Source organism: Leucoraja erinacea, chromosome 6, assembly GCF_028641065.1.
Source record: "Leucoraja erinacea ecotype New England chromosome 6, Leri_hhj_1, whole genome shotgun sequence".
Lineage (NCBI taxonomy): Eukaryota > Metazoa > Chordata > Chondrichthyes > Rajiformes > Rajidae > Leucoraja > Leucoraja erinaceus.
Genome location: NC_073382.1, coordinates 14,220,033 through 14,234,892, shown reverse-complemented (window position 1 = coordinate 14,234,892; position 14,860 = coordinate 14,220,033). Strand labels below are relative to the sequence as shown.

Here is a 14,860-nt window from a genome sequence, read left to right as displayed (position 1 = left end):
ATGTTGGGGCTTCTACAATCTCAGAACCTACAGGGGCTGTCCCACTGCGGCAACCTAATCCGTGAGTTAAGAAGAGTGTCTTCGACCTTCAAGCTCGAGGGCACTCGCCTGGAAAACCTCGAGCTGGATCAACCGTCCGAGTTGAAACCGCGAGCTGGATCGACCGACCGACCGACACACACACAAACACATCGCAAAGGCGGGGGCCAGGGAAAGCGGGGGAGCGCTGTCTGAAATTCACACCCGCGATGAAGAGCAAGGTAAAAGATGGCTGGCACAGTTCAGTAAGTCCTTTAGAGAGCGCGGCGGAGGGGGGGGGAGAGAAGGAGTGGAGACTCTTTTAAGAAGTATAATAAAGTTTAGCGGGCATTTTACCTACCGGTCGGTTTTCCTTGGTCCTGAAACTCCAATAAGCCAATTAAAATGCCCGGTCAGTGAAGGAGATTGCCTACAGCTGCCCTCGACTGCCTGTAACTAAATAGCGATCCCACTCCACTGCACTACGAGTTCAATAGAACCACGCCGACCAAATTTTACACATGGAAAATTTCTCAACATGCTGAAAATTTCTCACGACAGAGCTGGGGCCGTGAGTATGCGGGAACTTTCCTCGAGCATGAAGGAGAGTTCCAGTGACCTCATAAGACCTCCTAGGACCACGTGTTGACCATGCTGCGCGTTTGAATCGAGGGGAAACTCTTCTAAACTCGCAGATTAGGTCGCCGCTGTGGGACAACCCCTTACCAGCATTCACACCTCCAGCCCCAACCAGTGGACCAGACAAATGAGGGCAGCAGCATCTATGGAGCGAAGGAAATAGGCAACGTTTCGGGCCGAAACCCTTCAGGGTTTCGGCCCGAAACGTTGCCTATTTCCTTCGCTCCATAGATGCTGCTGCACCTGCTGAGTTTCTCCAGCTTTTTTGTGTACCTTCGATTTTCCAGCATCTGCAGTTCCTTCTTGGACGACCAGACAAATGAGCTGTGAAATCCGCATCATTTATTTGCAACTCTTTCATCTGGAACAATGGTTCTGACACAGGGTCTTCAAACTGAAACGTTATCTGTCTCTCTCCCCACAGTTGCTACCTGAACCAGTGTTTTTTTCCAGATTTCCAGCATCTGCAGCGTTTTTGATTTTCACTTAAAGGTGAACTGAATAGGCATTGGGGACTAAATAGCTTGCATGGTAACAGGCCTGAACTCTATGCAGCTGCAATATCCTCATTTGCCCAAATGTCTAATTCTGAGTCGTTCTCGTGCTACAAATGTGTGAATCAAGTTGGGATTTTTTTTTGGAAGTGTTAGAATGTTGGTTTAATTTTTTGTAAATTCTTTTGTCTGTTTACCTACATCAGTTTTTTTTAATTAAAGCATCTTTCCATTAAACAAATCTTGTGCAGGTTTCAGAAGGTCAGGAGGTCTGTGTAATCGAAGCAATGAAAATGCAGAACAGTTTGATAGCAACTAAATCTGGGAAGGTAAGTTTACCTTAGCCGATTTAACATTCAATTATTTTCTTAATCGTGAATAAAATATGGTTTAAGGGATAGGGCATAGTTGGAAACGTTACATTGCTATGACTCACTGTAGCTGTGAATCTTGGCGTTAATACAGGAGATAGTTTTGACTGTGGGCTATTCAGTAAGAGTAGACATGAAGGCTGTCAGTTAATTACTTTTAATTGGAATATTGAGGGTCATCCTTGCAGCTGCCTACAACAGTCTGAAGAAGGGTCTCGACCCAAAACATCATCCATTCCTTCTCTCCAGAGATGCTGCCTGCCCCGCTGAGTTACTCCAGCTTTTTGTGTCTATCTTCTTGCGACTGCTGGTCTCTTATGAAAATGATTAAATAATCCCACTTAAAGGCATAAGTAAAAAGCTGTTTAAATTGAAAATGTCGATCAGACACTAAGACTCAGGACCTCGAGCGGTTACGAATTGGCAATGTCAGCGGCTTCTGGATTTTATGTATCAATTTTAAGATATTGTTCCAACTAGCAGTTTTTCGAGGTTGCAATCATTTCAGCTTAATTATAAACTCTTGAGATAGTTCATGATATGGCAAGACCTGGTCTTCCCTCACTAGTTCATATTGATCTAATTAATGAAATTCAAATAAAGAGTGTAAAATGAAGTGTAATGCAGGTTAGAAACAGAATCTAATTTATGATCGGCTACATTTAAAAAAATGGAACCTAAGCAGTAATGAGGAATATACTGAAGAGGGTTGCAGCATCTGCAGAGAAGCAACATTAATTATTCAATCAATGACCTATTAAAATATGTCTTGTGTGTTTGCAGACAACAGCATTATATTGATCGGCATGTCTATTTCTAGGACGGTGCCTTAACCATTTTGATCTCCTTTCTCTAGGTTAAAGTGTTAAACTGCAAGCCAGGAGACACCGTGGGAGAAGGAGATGTTCTCATGGAATTTGAGTGACGTCCATTTTACAGAGGAGTGTTTTAGAAGATTTACTTTGCATCATGTCTCCAGATTTTTGATCGTAACTCTGATCTACAACTCCAGTACACATTCCGATATGGATTTTTTTTATGATGCCTCTAATAATTTATTCACTTTTGCAGAATGGGGGAAAAGTGTTTTGTAGCGTAGGTCAGTACTTTCACATTTGGCCTGAACGGTTGATTACAATAGTAAATCACTAATAGAATACAGACAATTTTTTTCAGAAGTGACTTCCTCAGAACTGAATACAGATTAGATCGTCCATGAAATAAGGTTACTTTGTTTTTTGTGTTCAACCTGCCCAATTGATTGACGCTGCTACTGGTCTTATTGGCAGATGCTAATAACATTGAATCCACAAAAATCATACAAATTAAATGAGGCCATTCAGTCCCTCAAGCCTGCTATGCCATCAAATAAGGTTGTAGCTTTTCTGATTTCAACCCCTTGCTGATCAAGAATCCATCCTTCTCTGCCCCAGAAATAGTCAAGGATCCTGAATTTTTTTTCCCTCAAAAAGTACATTCTGAAAGAAAATAATTGCCAATCTCCTTTTAAATGGGCATCTCTTATTCTTAAAGGGAACCTCTACTTTTTCAATTTTGCTACAAGATGCTACAACCTCTCCCCATCCACTCAGGCAGGCCTCACTCCCACAGTAGCTGTGTTGACAATGCAATGGGTGGAATTGTTTTTTTTTTTGTTGCCTAATTTTGTGACTACATTACATTGTATTGGCCTGGAGCACCCAGTATTTACTATCATATGAGGTTAGAAATAAAATGCTGGAGTAACTCAGCGGGACAGGCAGCATCCCTGCCTGACACCATTTTGTGTCTACCTTCGATTTAAACCAGCATCTGCAGTTCTTTCCTACACAGCACTGTGATGAGTCATCTCACCCTCAAAAATACAGCATTGCTGCAAGGTCAGTATTTGCTCAGGTCTGCACTGTGATCTGACAATAATAATGCTTCCCACAACATTGTTTGCAGCCTGCTACCATGTTCCGACTTAAATGGGGCTGACAACTCCAAATCCGTAAGTAAAACAGCCTTCAAAAATGCAGAGCCAAGATTGAAAGTAACCAATGCAAAGATGGATGAATGTGCCTACCTTGAATAATGACTTACCTGTACATTACTAATCTTAACCAATGAAATAAAAAAAAGATACAGATTTGGTGTGGAATAAAATTTAATAAACTTGAGACATAATTGACAGAATTATTTGTATAAATGAATCAAGATTGAAAATCTAACATGTCGAGCCATCATCTTCAATAGCGCTTCTATTTACCTACAGTCACGTATGACGTATTTTGGCTGCCCTAACTTCCCGAAGGCATCATAGGTGCTGTGGAAAGGAAGCTTTAACCACTCTCTGTCATATGTACTGGTGCAGTACACAAAGCACGGGAGCATTCCATCGGCATCGGGCTGAACGCACAGCCTCTTGTCCGTAGCTTTCCACTCCACCGTGCGGATCTTCACCTGCTTGCGCTGGTACATTTCTGGGCAACCTTCAAATTCATCTAAGAATTGCAGCAGTTGAGAATCAACGGTGTAAATATCCCCAGTGACATGATGTCCCGATCCTGGTTCGTTCAGCAAAAAGGGGATATTAAATTTTCCTGCGACGACTAGCGGATACTTTTCAACTGTAACGCCACTGCCGCAAGACCTCCCCCTCCCCTTATTTCCACTGATCATGTAGTGGTGGTTGGGCTGGCCTTGCTTGAGAGTGCCGTACACAAACACGCTAGTCATTTTGCCTGCAGATTACAAAATCAAGTAGTTTTAGACATTTGAAAAAACAAGAGAATTTGAAAAATCATGAACCTAAAATAACACTTTTTTTTGTTGAAGCGGTGGTGCTTAAAAGGGCAATAATTATAAGGCAGACGCACTGAACACAATCCTGCCTTTGTCATCAGCAGTTATGCTTCCTGCTTAACAAACGTAAGGGTAAGGTATTCTGGGAAAGTGCAAGACATTCAGGATCAGGTTTTGTGCCATCCCAAAGTGAATGCATAATACATTTAAAATTTAGTTTGTGGGAAGTATTACATTACAGAAGCAGATGGTTTGATACACACCCGCCTCGTCTCAGCCTCTCTATCTACCCTGCCACTTCCTTCTCTGCTGTGTGCTAATTCAGCTTCCCCTTCGACCTAATTTATGTTCTTCACCTCCGTCCCTTCCGGTGGGAACGAGTTCCACAGCCTCTGATGCAACTGTGGCTGAGACAACAATAAATGAAACAAGACCTTTTTGTTTGGCCATGTCATCTTATTGCTTAGATGTGAATGACAGGGCTTAAAGCAAGCAGCAGAGGCGGGACACTCCCTGTGAACAGAAATTAATGCGAATATCTTCTTTCGCAAGACTTAGATTGGAATGCAAAGCCAAAAGTCCCCAATGACAAGATCCATATATAAAAATGTTTTCAGAAAGCACAAGTGTTTGAACATGACTGCATTTAACTTGGAATTCTGTCATCTCCTAATTCAAAGTTCTGCAAGGCAATTAAAGGCACCCGACTCTTCACCCATACGGATTGTGTCAAGTTCCCCTCCTTCCACCCCTTTTCCCTTCCCCGTCTGGTTCACAATCCGTGCTGAAGCACACGGGACAAGACGCTGACTCAAATTGGCTACTACCTGGGTAAAGTGCATTTGCAGTGTCCACTCTTTGCTGAGACCTCAGCCCATCTCCGCTGCACCAATGTTCTTGGTTAAAGGTCATGCAGGGAACACACATGCCAGATTTTGCAGGGAACACACATGCCAGATTTTGCTGCAAGACTTCACAATTCAACATACGAGTGATACAGTGTGGAAACAGGCCCTTCAGCCCAACTTGCCCACACCGGCCAACATGTCCCAGTTACACAAGACCCACCTGCCTGCGCTTGGTCCATATCCCTCCATGCCTGTCCTATCCATGTACCCGTCTCAATGTTTCTTAAACGATGGGATAGTTCCAGCCTCAACTACCTCCTCTGGCAGCTCGTTCCATACTCCCACCACCCTTTGTGCGAAAAAGTTACCTCTCAGATTCCCATTAAATCTTTTCCCCTTCACCTTGAAGCTATGTCCTCTGGTCCTCGATTTACGTACTCTGGGCATCTCCCGCATCTATTCCTCTCATGATTTTGTACACCTCTAATAAATGATCACCCCTCATCCTCCTGCGCTCCAAGGAATAGAGACCCAGCCTACTCAACCTCTCCCTATAGCTCACACCCTCTAGTCCTGGCAACATCCTCGTAATTATTTTCTGAACCTTTTCAAGGTTGACAATATACTTCCTATAACATGGTGCCCAGAACTGAACACAATATTCTAAATGCGGTCTCACCAATGTCTTATAATACTGCAACATGACCTCTCTACTTCTGTACTCAATACTCTGACTGATGAAGGCCAATGTGCCAAAAGCCTTTTTGACCACCTTATCTACTTGCGACTCGACCTTTAAGAAACCATGCACCTGCACTCCTAGATCACTCTGCTTTACAACACTACTCAAGAGGCCTACCATACTGTGTAGCAAAGATCATAGAGTGGAGCAAGATAGACCACTCCTGCAAAATGCAATGGACTGACGTGTAGTACGCAACGGAGCGTAACTGCCGCCATTTCAGTAAACCCGACCCAACTTCAGTTATTAGTTTTGCCTCTCGCAGTGTAATCAGCGTTGCGGGGGAACAGTTTGTGTTTACTATGTTTATAGTATCTTTGCTTGGACACTATGTAATATTATGTTTATTATAACACTTAGAATACTATGTTTATAGTATCTTTGCCTGGTGCCCTGCACACAGACTGCATATCCAGGCCCCCCAGTGCAACACTCACAGACTCTGCTGCCAGAAGGCAGGCTATTAAATCAATCTGGAGCTTAACACGACCACTGTCACTGCACAGACTCTGCTAACCAGAAGACAAGTTATTGAGTCAGGATGGAGTTTCAGTACACGGAACTCAGCTACTGGAATCCCACAGTGGGGATACCAGCCCCAGCGCTAACAGTCCATCTTCCACCTCTCTCAGCCAGTAACAATGTTTCCACCCGTGGCAGTGACACCGATCCTGGCGATCCCTGCACAAGTCGATGTTCACAGCGGAGAAAAACTGTCCTCACTATAAAGGCATTCGTAGCTCCGGGACAGGATGTGCGCAGAGAGGGGTAAACAAACACACAAGGAATCTCACATCAACACTCCCTGAACTTCAGGCCTCACTAACCCAGACCTGCAACGGACCCCAATTATATTTTATCCCCGTCTGAAGAAGGGTTTCAGCCAGAAACGTCGCCTATTTCCTTCGCTCCATAGATGCTGCTGCTGAGTTTCTCCAGCTTTTTTGTGTAACCTTCGATTCTCCAGCATCTGCAGTTCCTTCTTAAACACAAGGAATCATCTCACTGGGGAGTGTGAGGTAACTCACAGAGCATCTATGATCTTTGTCACAGAGAGCGGAGAGAGAGTGCGTGGGAGGAAGGGAAAGAAAGGGGGAGGGAGAGGGGAGGAAGCCGACGGTGAGGGAGGAGGGAGAAAGGGTGGAAAGGAGAGACGGGGAAGGAGAGAGGAGTGAGAAGGGGAGGAAGAAGAGAGAAGGGAGAGGGAGTGAAGAACGGACAATAGGAAGAGGCGAAGGAGGACACCGAGGCAGAAGGGAGTGGAGAGGGATCATGGAAGGAAAATAGGAGAAAGGGAGGAGAAGGGGGGGGGAAGAGCGAGGGAAAGGACAGGGTCAGAACGAGAGACAGCAAGAGAGAGGGTAGAGGGAGAGGTCGGGGGGAGGAAAGAGAACTGCGGGGCCAAGCGGGTATGAACGCGAGGCCATGAGAGGAGAGGTGGGCAGACGGAGAGACTGAAATGAAACAGAGATGAAGTAGCGAGAGTGAGAGAGGGGACGATGTGGGGTTTTACACTAGAGGCCAAGAGGAGGCACCAAAAAAAAAAGACGTCCCAAAATGTAACACCTCACACTTCTCTGTATTAAATTCCAACCATCCCTCAGCCCACCTGGCCAATCGATCCAGATCCTGCTGAAATCTTTCACAACCATCTTCACTATCTGCAAAACCACTCACTTTTGTATCATCAGCAAACTTGCTAATCTTGCCCTTGTATGTTCTCATCCAAAACATTGATGTAGATGATTTAACAGTAACGGGCCCAGCACCGAACCCTTTGGCACTCCACTAATCGCAGCTCTCACCATCCTACCACAGCTCTTCCCAAACTCTCCTGCCTATGGTTTTAACCTTCACCATGTCCTGTTCAATTACACATTCACAGACCAGCTTCTGTTGCACAGTGTATGTTCCTCGTGGGACAATACCCTCGATGCTTCCAGGAACAAACAGTAGTCCTTCCAGGATTTAACCCTAAGACACAGGAACTGCAGATGCTGGATCTTAAGTAAAACACAAAGAGCTAGAGGAACTCAGCAGATCAGGCAACATCTGGGAAGGGAATGAACATACGACGCTGCAAGGTGGGACCCTTCTTCAGACTATTAAGAATTTAACCCAACTAACTTTGTAAAGGCACTTTAAATGGATGCACAATCTACATTTACCTTGGTAAAAACAGAAAATGTTGGAAATAGACAGTCAGCATCTGCAGAGAGATTATTAATAATTTAGGTTCATAACCTTTCCATCAACACAGCAATGGGAGGGCATGAATTGCAAATAAATATTAACCAGCTTAGTCTCCTTTGTATTCACCACTGGTTCAAACAGTTTTAAATGAATCCAATCTTGTGTCGAATGTGTTGAACATAATGCACGAGCCCAGAAGTGACACTAGCTCGTTTCCATCTAGAACATCACAAGAAATTATTCTTGTCATATTATTGCTATCTCTTGTCCCCTTTTTGGCCTCCAGATTTCCCTCTAGAGTGCTTCAATACCCGCTATACTCAAGTAACTTGATACCACTTCACCCATATTAGGACATATATTTCTATACCATTCCAATTCAAGTGACTCTAAATGCCTTTTCAATTTAAGAGACTGTGTCCGATTTTATCACCTCCTCTGATAGCAAGTTCCAGATATTAACCGCTGTCTGTGCAAAATAAATTTCCCCCTCAGATTACCTCTAAAATCCTTTCCTCTCATCTTAAACCTATGCCCACTTGTTTCTGATACACTTTCCTTGGGAAGTTATTATGTCAACCCTAGTTCTCTTCCTCTGGCTTCACATTTCATGCATCTTATCTCCTTATCTCACAATCGTTTGTCTTTTCATGTCAGGCCTTTATCCAACATCCAACCTGTATCCACCTATCATTTGACAGCTTTGTGCTGCCCACACTTCTATTCCAACTTTCTGCTCCCTACTAAAATCAATCCGAAGAAGGGTCTGACCTGAAACGTCACTTATCCATGTCCTTCAGAGATGCCGTCCAGTTACTCCAGCACTTTGTATCTTTTTTTTTGTAAACCAGCATCTGCAGTTCCCTGTATGTCTGTCTCTCACAATTGTATATGCATCAATGCACAAAATCAAGCAAATCAATGTTTCTATTCATTCAATCAATGCTGAAGATCATACCAACACCAGTATAGCAATTGACCATTAGGAACCAAATGCCTTCTCTCCGACAACATAGGAATTGTGATTCATCTGACAAAGGTCCAAGAGAGGAAGAAGCAAGATCTTGAGGTAATTTAGGTCCAAGTCTGAGACAATAAATACTTTAAAATAGTTTGGCTATATCACTGGATAACTTTAGTTCCAAGTCTAGACCAAAGTAGATGTGATTGTGTGGATAATAAAATAATAAAATGTTAGAAAAATGGTACAAGGCGCAGTTTAATCATTTCAATAAAAAGCCCAGAAATGACATCATCACCCTGGGCGACAAGTTACTTGGCCTCATTCCAGCCTAATAATGACCTTTCCCAGAACTATTTATGCAATATAAGTCATGAAGTTTCCTCAATGGATTCTGATGCCTTTCTCTGCTTCTGTCTCTTGGGATTGCTTTAAGATCCATATTCTTGCACTGCACGGAATCCAAGGGTATTAATAGGAGAACAGTCAGGAAAGTGGAAGTAAGACAGAAGATGGGCTGTATTCTCATTGAATAGTTTTATTAAGAGAAGGCAAGAGTACAAAAAAGTAGTAATGCTGAACCTTTTTGTGGTAATCTCTTCTGGAGCATTGGGTCCCCTATTCAGGATGGATGGATGTCAAGGCTATGGAAAGGGTGAGAAGGTAGTTTTACTGGAACTGTCCCAGGGATGAGGGATTTCACATTTTTGGAAAATGTGGAGAAGATCAGTTCTCGTTCCCAGAACAGATAGGGTTAAGGCGAGATTTATTGGAGGAGATCAAATTAGGAACTGTTTTGAAAGAGTAAATAAGGTGAAATTGCCTCCAGGGAGAGAAGGCTGGGTGTCCACAAGACACGGAGTGTAGGATAGCCGAAGGGGGGGGGGGGGGGGGGGGGGGGGGAGAGAGTTTTTGCATGGCTGGATCTGGGACATACTACCTGATGCTGTCTATAGGCACGGAAGAATTGGCAATCAAAAACCATTTACATGCATTTAGATGGACAAGCTGATTAGGGATAGTCAACACGGTTTTGTACGTGAGAGATTGTGTCTCACAAATCTGATTGCATTTTTTGCAGATGTAACCAAACAGCCTGGACACTATTCCTTGGATCACAGGGGGATGAGGGGTGATCATGAGATGAGTGGTGAATCTCTGGAATTCTCAGAGAGTGGTGAATCTCTGGAATTCTCTGCCACAGAAGATAGTTGAGGCCAGTTCATTGGCTATATTTAAGAGGGAGTTAGATGTGGCCCTTGTGGCTAAAGGGATCAGGGGGTATGGAGAGAAGGCAGGTACAGGATACCGAGTTGGATGATCAGCCATGATCATATTGAATGGCGGTGCAGGCTCGAAGGGCCGAATGGCCTACTCCTGCACCTAATTTCTATGTTTCTATGAATAGATGGGGTAAATGCACAGTTTTTCTTTACCCAAAGTAGGGGAATCAAGAAACAGTGGGCATATTTTTAAGGTGAGGGAAGAAAGAATGAATAGGAACACAGGCAGGTGGGACATGGGGCATGTTGGTCGGTGTGGGCAGGTTGGCCGATGGGCCTGTTTACACACAGTATGACTCACACAACAATAAAGCCAATGAAATACATTCCTTGCACAGTCCCATTTAAAAATGTGGATTATCACTATGTACTAGACTCACCAAATTTCTTCACGGTAGGGTCAGAGTTTTGCCAACAATGTGTTGAAAAGCATTTAATGGTGCTCAGAACATTCTGTACGGTAAGCATCCACTGAATTGTTAGCAATTTTCATTTAACACAGTAAATCTGTTGGAGAAATAGTTGAAAATTCCAAAAGATATAATCAGTGTTGTAATGGCAGTCATTTACTTGCTTTAAAAGTAAAATATTGTACTTTTAAAAAGTTATTACTCAAGTCAAATTTGTAAATAGTTAAAATTCCACAGATATGTAAACTTATTACCATTAGTAAGAGCAAATCAAGAGATGGCAAAATAAAGACTGTCAGCCAGTTAACAAAAGACTCAAGATTAGTTCATTAGATCTTATTTGTGGATAAATAATGATGCAGCCTATCTCACTTGTATTCAAGAAGCAACTGCAGATGCTGGAAGATCGAAGGTACACAAAATTGCTGGAGAAACGCAGCGGGTGCAGCAGCAGCATCTATGGAGCGAAGAAAATAGGCGACGTTTCGGGCCAAAACCCTTCTTCAGACTGATGGGGGGTGGGAGGGGAGAAGGAAGGAAAAAGGGGAGGAGGAGGAGCCCGAGGGCTGGGGGGTGGGAGGAGACAGCTCGAGGGTTAAGGAAGGGGAGGAGACAGCAAGGGCTAGCAAAATTGGGAGAATTCAACATTCATGCCATCAGGATGCAAGCAGCCCAGGTGGAATATGAGGTGCTGTTCCTCCAATTTCCGGTGTTGCTCACTCTGGCAATGGAGGAGACCCAGGACAGAGAGGTCGGATTGGGAATGAGAGGGGGAGTTGAAGTGCTGAGCCACCGGGAGTTCAGGTAGGTTATTGCGGACTGGGCGGAGGTGTTCGGCGAAACGATCGCCCAACCGCCGCTTAGTCTCCCCGATGTAAATCAGCTGACATCTAGAGCAGCGGATGCAGTAGATGAGGTTGGAGGAGATACAGGTGAACCTTTGTTGCACCTGGAACGACTGCTTGGGATCTTGAATGGAGTCGAGGGGGGAGGTGAGGGACAGGTGTTGCATTTCTTGCGGTTGCAACGGAAAGTGCCCGGGGAGGGCGTGGTACGGGAGGGGAGGGAAGAATTGACAAGGGAGTTGCGAAGGGAGCGGTCTTTGCGGAAGGCAGACATGGGGGGAGATGGGAAGATGTGGCGAGTGGTGGGGTCACGTTGGAGGTGGCGGAAATGGCCGAGGATTATGTGTTGTATTTGCCGGCTGGTGGGGTGAAAGGTGAGGACCAGGGGAACTCTGCCTTTGTTACGAGTGCGGGGATGGGGAGAGAGAGCAGTGTTGCGGGGTACGGATGAGACCCTGGTGCGAGCCTCATCTATGGTGGCGGAGGGGAATCCCCGTTCCCTGAAGAACGGGGACAAACCTGCAAACCCACAAACCTGCCATTTTTTCGATTTGGGAGGAAACTGGAGAACCCGGGGTATACCCGTAGGGTCACTTAGATAACATGCAAACTCCACGCAGACACTATCTAAGGCCGGGATTCAACCTACATCATAAATTATATAGCAACTAAGGCCATGAATAAAATAAGGCCATCAGCCTACCAAGTCTGCAGTGATCATCAAACACCCGTATAGGTGAACCGTATTTTATTCACCCCAGATGTTCACAACTCTCCCAGGGGCAGCCACCTCATTAACACACCTGGGGAAATTTGAACGCAAGTGGAAACCAGAACCAGCAGGGAAACCCACCCAGTACAGGATGCACTCTAATAGCAGTCTCGACCCGAAACGTCACCTATTCCTTTTCTCCAAAGATGCTGCCTGACCCGCTAAGTTACCACAGCATTTTGTGTGTATTCCCGTTGATGACTGGTGCTCGGCTTTTGACGGCACCGAGGGGGTTAACCGACAGCCTCTGGATAAGGTGCGAGGTGCAGCTGACAGTCCCCGGCCCATCGGGGAACGGGTTCCTCGGGAATTGAGCAGAGTTGAGCTGGAGTTAGCGCTTCTTCTCCATGCTGGCTGTAAGCTTGGGGTCGCCAATGCTACGGGCTGGTGTCCCATCAGTCCATGGTCACGCCAGACAGGGATGGGACATTCAGGAGGGGACGGTCCAGTAGCAATTCAACAGCGCTTGCAGCACCGGAGACCTGGATTCGATCCTGATTACAGATGCCACGCAGGTCTGTGTACACGCAGCAGCTCAGCTGCTGAGAATGTTTCACCGCCGGTCCAATCTCTCCCCGTCTCCCACTCGCATCTGCCCCCTCTCGCTGCTACATCCCGCTTTCACGCTACCTCCCTCCCCCGTTCCTCAGATTAAATATATTTTTGCACATAAATTATGAATAAAGATAAGAAAATGTTTCAAATGCAAGTAATATTTTCTTATTCCAGTATAGCAAACATATTAAGGATTACATTTTTTGAATATCTCATAATTGCAGATTAATGAACTGAACTAGAACTGGGACTGCGTAAGCAGTGCGTGAACAGCAGAACAAGAAAGGAAGCTATTGAGTTGACAGAATTCGAGATTAATTCATTGGTAAAATAGTTAATAATTTATTCAACCAGCCCTTTGTTCGCTTTTTCTTTATCACTAATGACTTTTGACAAATCCCACAATTCCGTGCGTTTTTTCGGAATACCGAACTCGCTTATAAACACAAAATCCGCTCCATGATCTTTGTTTATTCAATCCCTCCCCTGTACCCCAAGCAAGCCTTCCCCATATCCGGCCACAAGTCATGCAGCATTGAAATAAATGCAATTTAATCTAATCCATCCGCCTTTCCTTTTTCTGAAAACAAAATATTTGATGAGCCCGCACCTCCCTTCGTCGGCATTTGCATTCCTGATTATCTCTCATTGAAGCAATTTTAACTTAGTTTTAGAAGCATCTAATTGTGAGCGTTGTTTTGTAGCGCGGGCGCGTACTACAGTCTGCGGTGACCCTGCTTTCCCTTCGCCTTGTTTAGCGGGAACCCAGTGAGGAGGCGACTGGTCCCCGGGCCTCCCCGAGCCTCACATCCCGGAGGCTAACCTGTATAGTTTGCAGATATTTGCAACTGCACGGGGAAGGCCCGAATCCCTCGCAAAGCAACGAAATCACCAAACACACACACACGCACCCAACACTGGACACGGATCCCAAGCACGAGTCGACCAAGCGTCTGCTGCGGGGCGGGAATTGGCCGCAGCCTATCAATGTAGCAATTAATCACACGGAACAACAAAAACAAAAAATAGTGCCTGTTTACCGGTCCGATACTCACCCGCAGTCATCATGATTGTGCAAATAAGCACATTGTTTGCAGCAAAGATCCCGGTCTGCAGTCTGTGCGGTGCTAGCTGCTCAGGGTGGCTCCTGAACGATGAAGGCGTCACTTCCCGAAGGACAGGGATCCGGTGCCCTACTTGCATGCAAAGTCGTGCAACGCGGCAGCAGCTCTCCGCGTCGCGACAGTTGCAACATTAGTTCCAGGCAAAGATCCTATAGAAGGTACACAACAAATGCTGGAGAAACTCAGCGAAGCTCCATAGATGCTGCTGCACCCGCTGAGTTTCTCCAGCATTTTTGTGTACCTTCGATTTTCCAGCATCTGCAGTTACTTGAACACAAAGATCCTATAGATCTTTGGTTCCAGGGAACGAAAACACATAGAAACATAGAAATTAGGTGCAGGAGTAGGCCATTCGGCCCTTCGAGCCTGCACCGCCATTCAATATGATCATGGCTGATCATCCAACTCAGTATCCTGTACCTGCCTTCTCTCCATACACTCTGATCCCCGTAGCCACAAGGGCCACATCTAACTCCCTCTTAAATATAGCCAATGAACTGGCCTCAACTACCCTCTGTGGCAGAGAGTTCCAGAGATTCACCACTCTCTGTGTGAAACAAGTTCTTCTCATCTCGGTTTTAAAGGATTTCCCCCTTATCCTTAAGCTGCGACCCCTTGTCCTGGACTTCCCCAACATCGGGAACAATCTTCCTGCATCTAGCCTGTCCAACCCCTTAAGAATTTTGTAAGTTTCTATAAGATCCCCTCTCAATCTCCTAAATTCTAGAGAGTATAAACCAAGTCTATCCAGTCTTTCTTCGTGAGACAGTCCTGTCTCATGAAGAAAGACTATCCAGTCTTTCTTCATGGGCCAAAGT

At 45.0% G+C, this 14,860-nt stretch overlaps 2 protein-coding genes across 3 annotated transcripts in view; one reads left to right on the top strand and one right to left on the bottom strand.

Annotated features, from left to right (window-relative positions):
• pcca (propionyl-CoA carboxylase subunit alpha) overlaps nucleotides 1-3,653 on the top strand; it is a 426,732-nt gene extending 423,079 nt beyond the window's left edge. The window contains exons 23-24 of the mRNA XM_055636654.1: nucleotides 1,403-1,480; nucleotides 2,379-3,653. Coding sequence (XP_055492629.1) covers nucleotides 1,403-1,480; nucleotides 2,379-2,447 — 147 coding nt within the window. The 3' untranslated portion in view covers nucleotides 2,448-3,653. The remainder of the gene's footprint in view (nucleotides 1-1,402; nucleotides 1,481-2,378) is intronic.
• On the bottom strand, nucleotides 3,654-14,112 carry LOC129697921 (gamma-glutamylaminecyclotransferase-like). 2 transcript variants are annotated; one of them, XM_055636656.1, is made up of 3 exons: nucleotides 13,974-14,112; nucleotides 10,717-10,843; nucleotides 3,654-4,248 (listed from the first exon to the last, which is right to left on the bottom strand). In XM_055636656.1, exons 2-3 carry the CDS (start codon nucleotides 10,802-10,804, stop codon nucleotides 3,770-3,772), a joined length of 567 nt encoding a protein of 188 aa, XP_055492631.1. In that variant the 5' UTR covers nucleotides 10,805-10,843; nucleotides 13,974-14,112; the 3' UTR covers nucleotides 3,654-3,769. The 2 variants fall into 2 exon arrangements, with proteins under 2 accessions (XP_055492631.1, XP_055492630.1); XM_055636655.1 differs by lacking the exon at nucleotides 10,717-10,843 and having other exon boundaries at nucleotides 13,974-14,106.
• Between the last annotated feature and the right edge of the window lie 748 nt (nucleotides 14,113-14,860).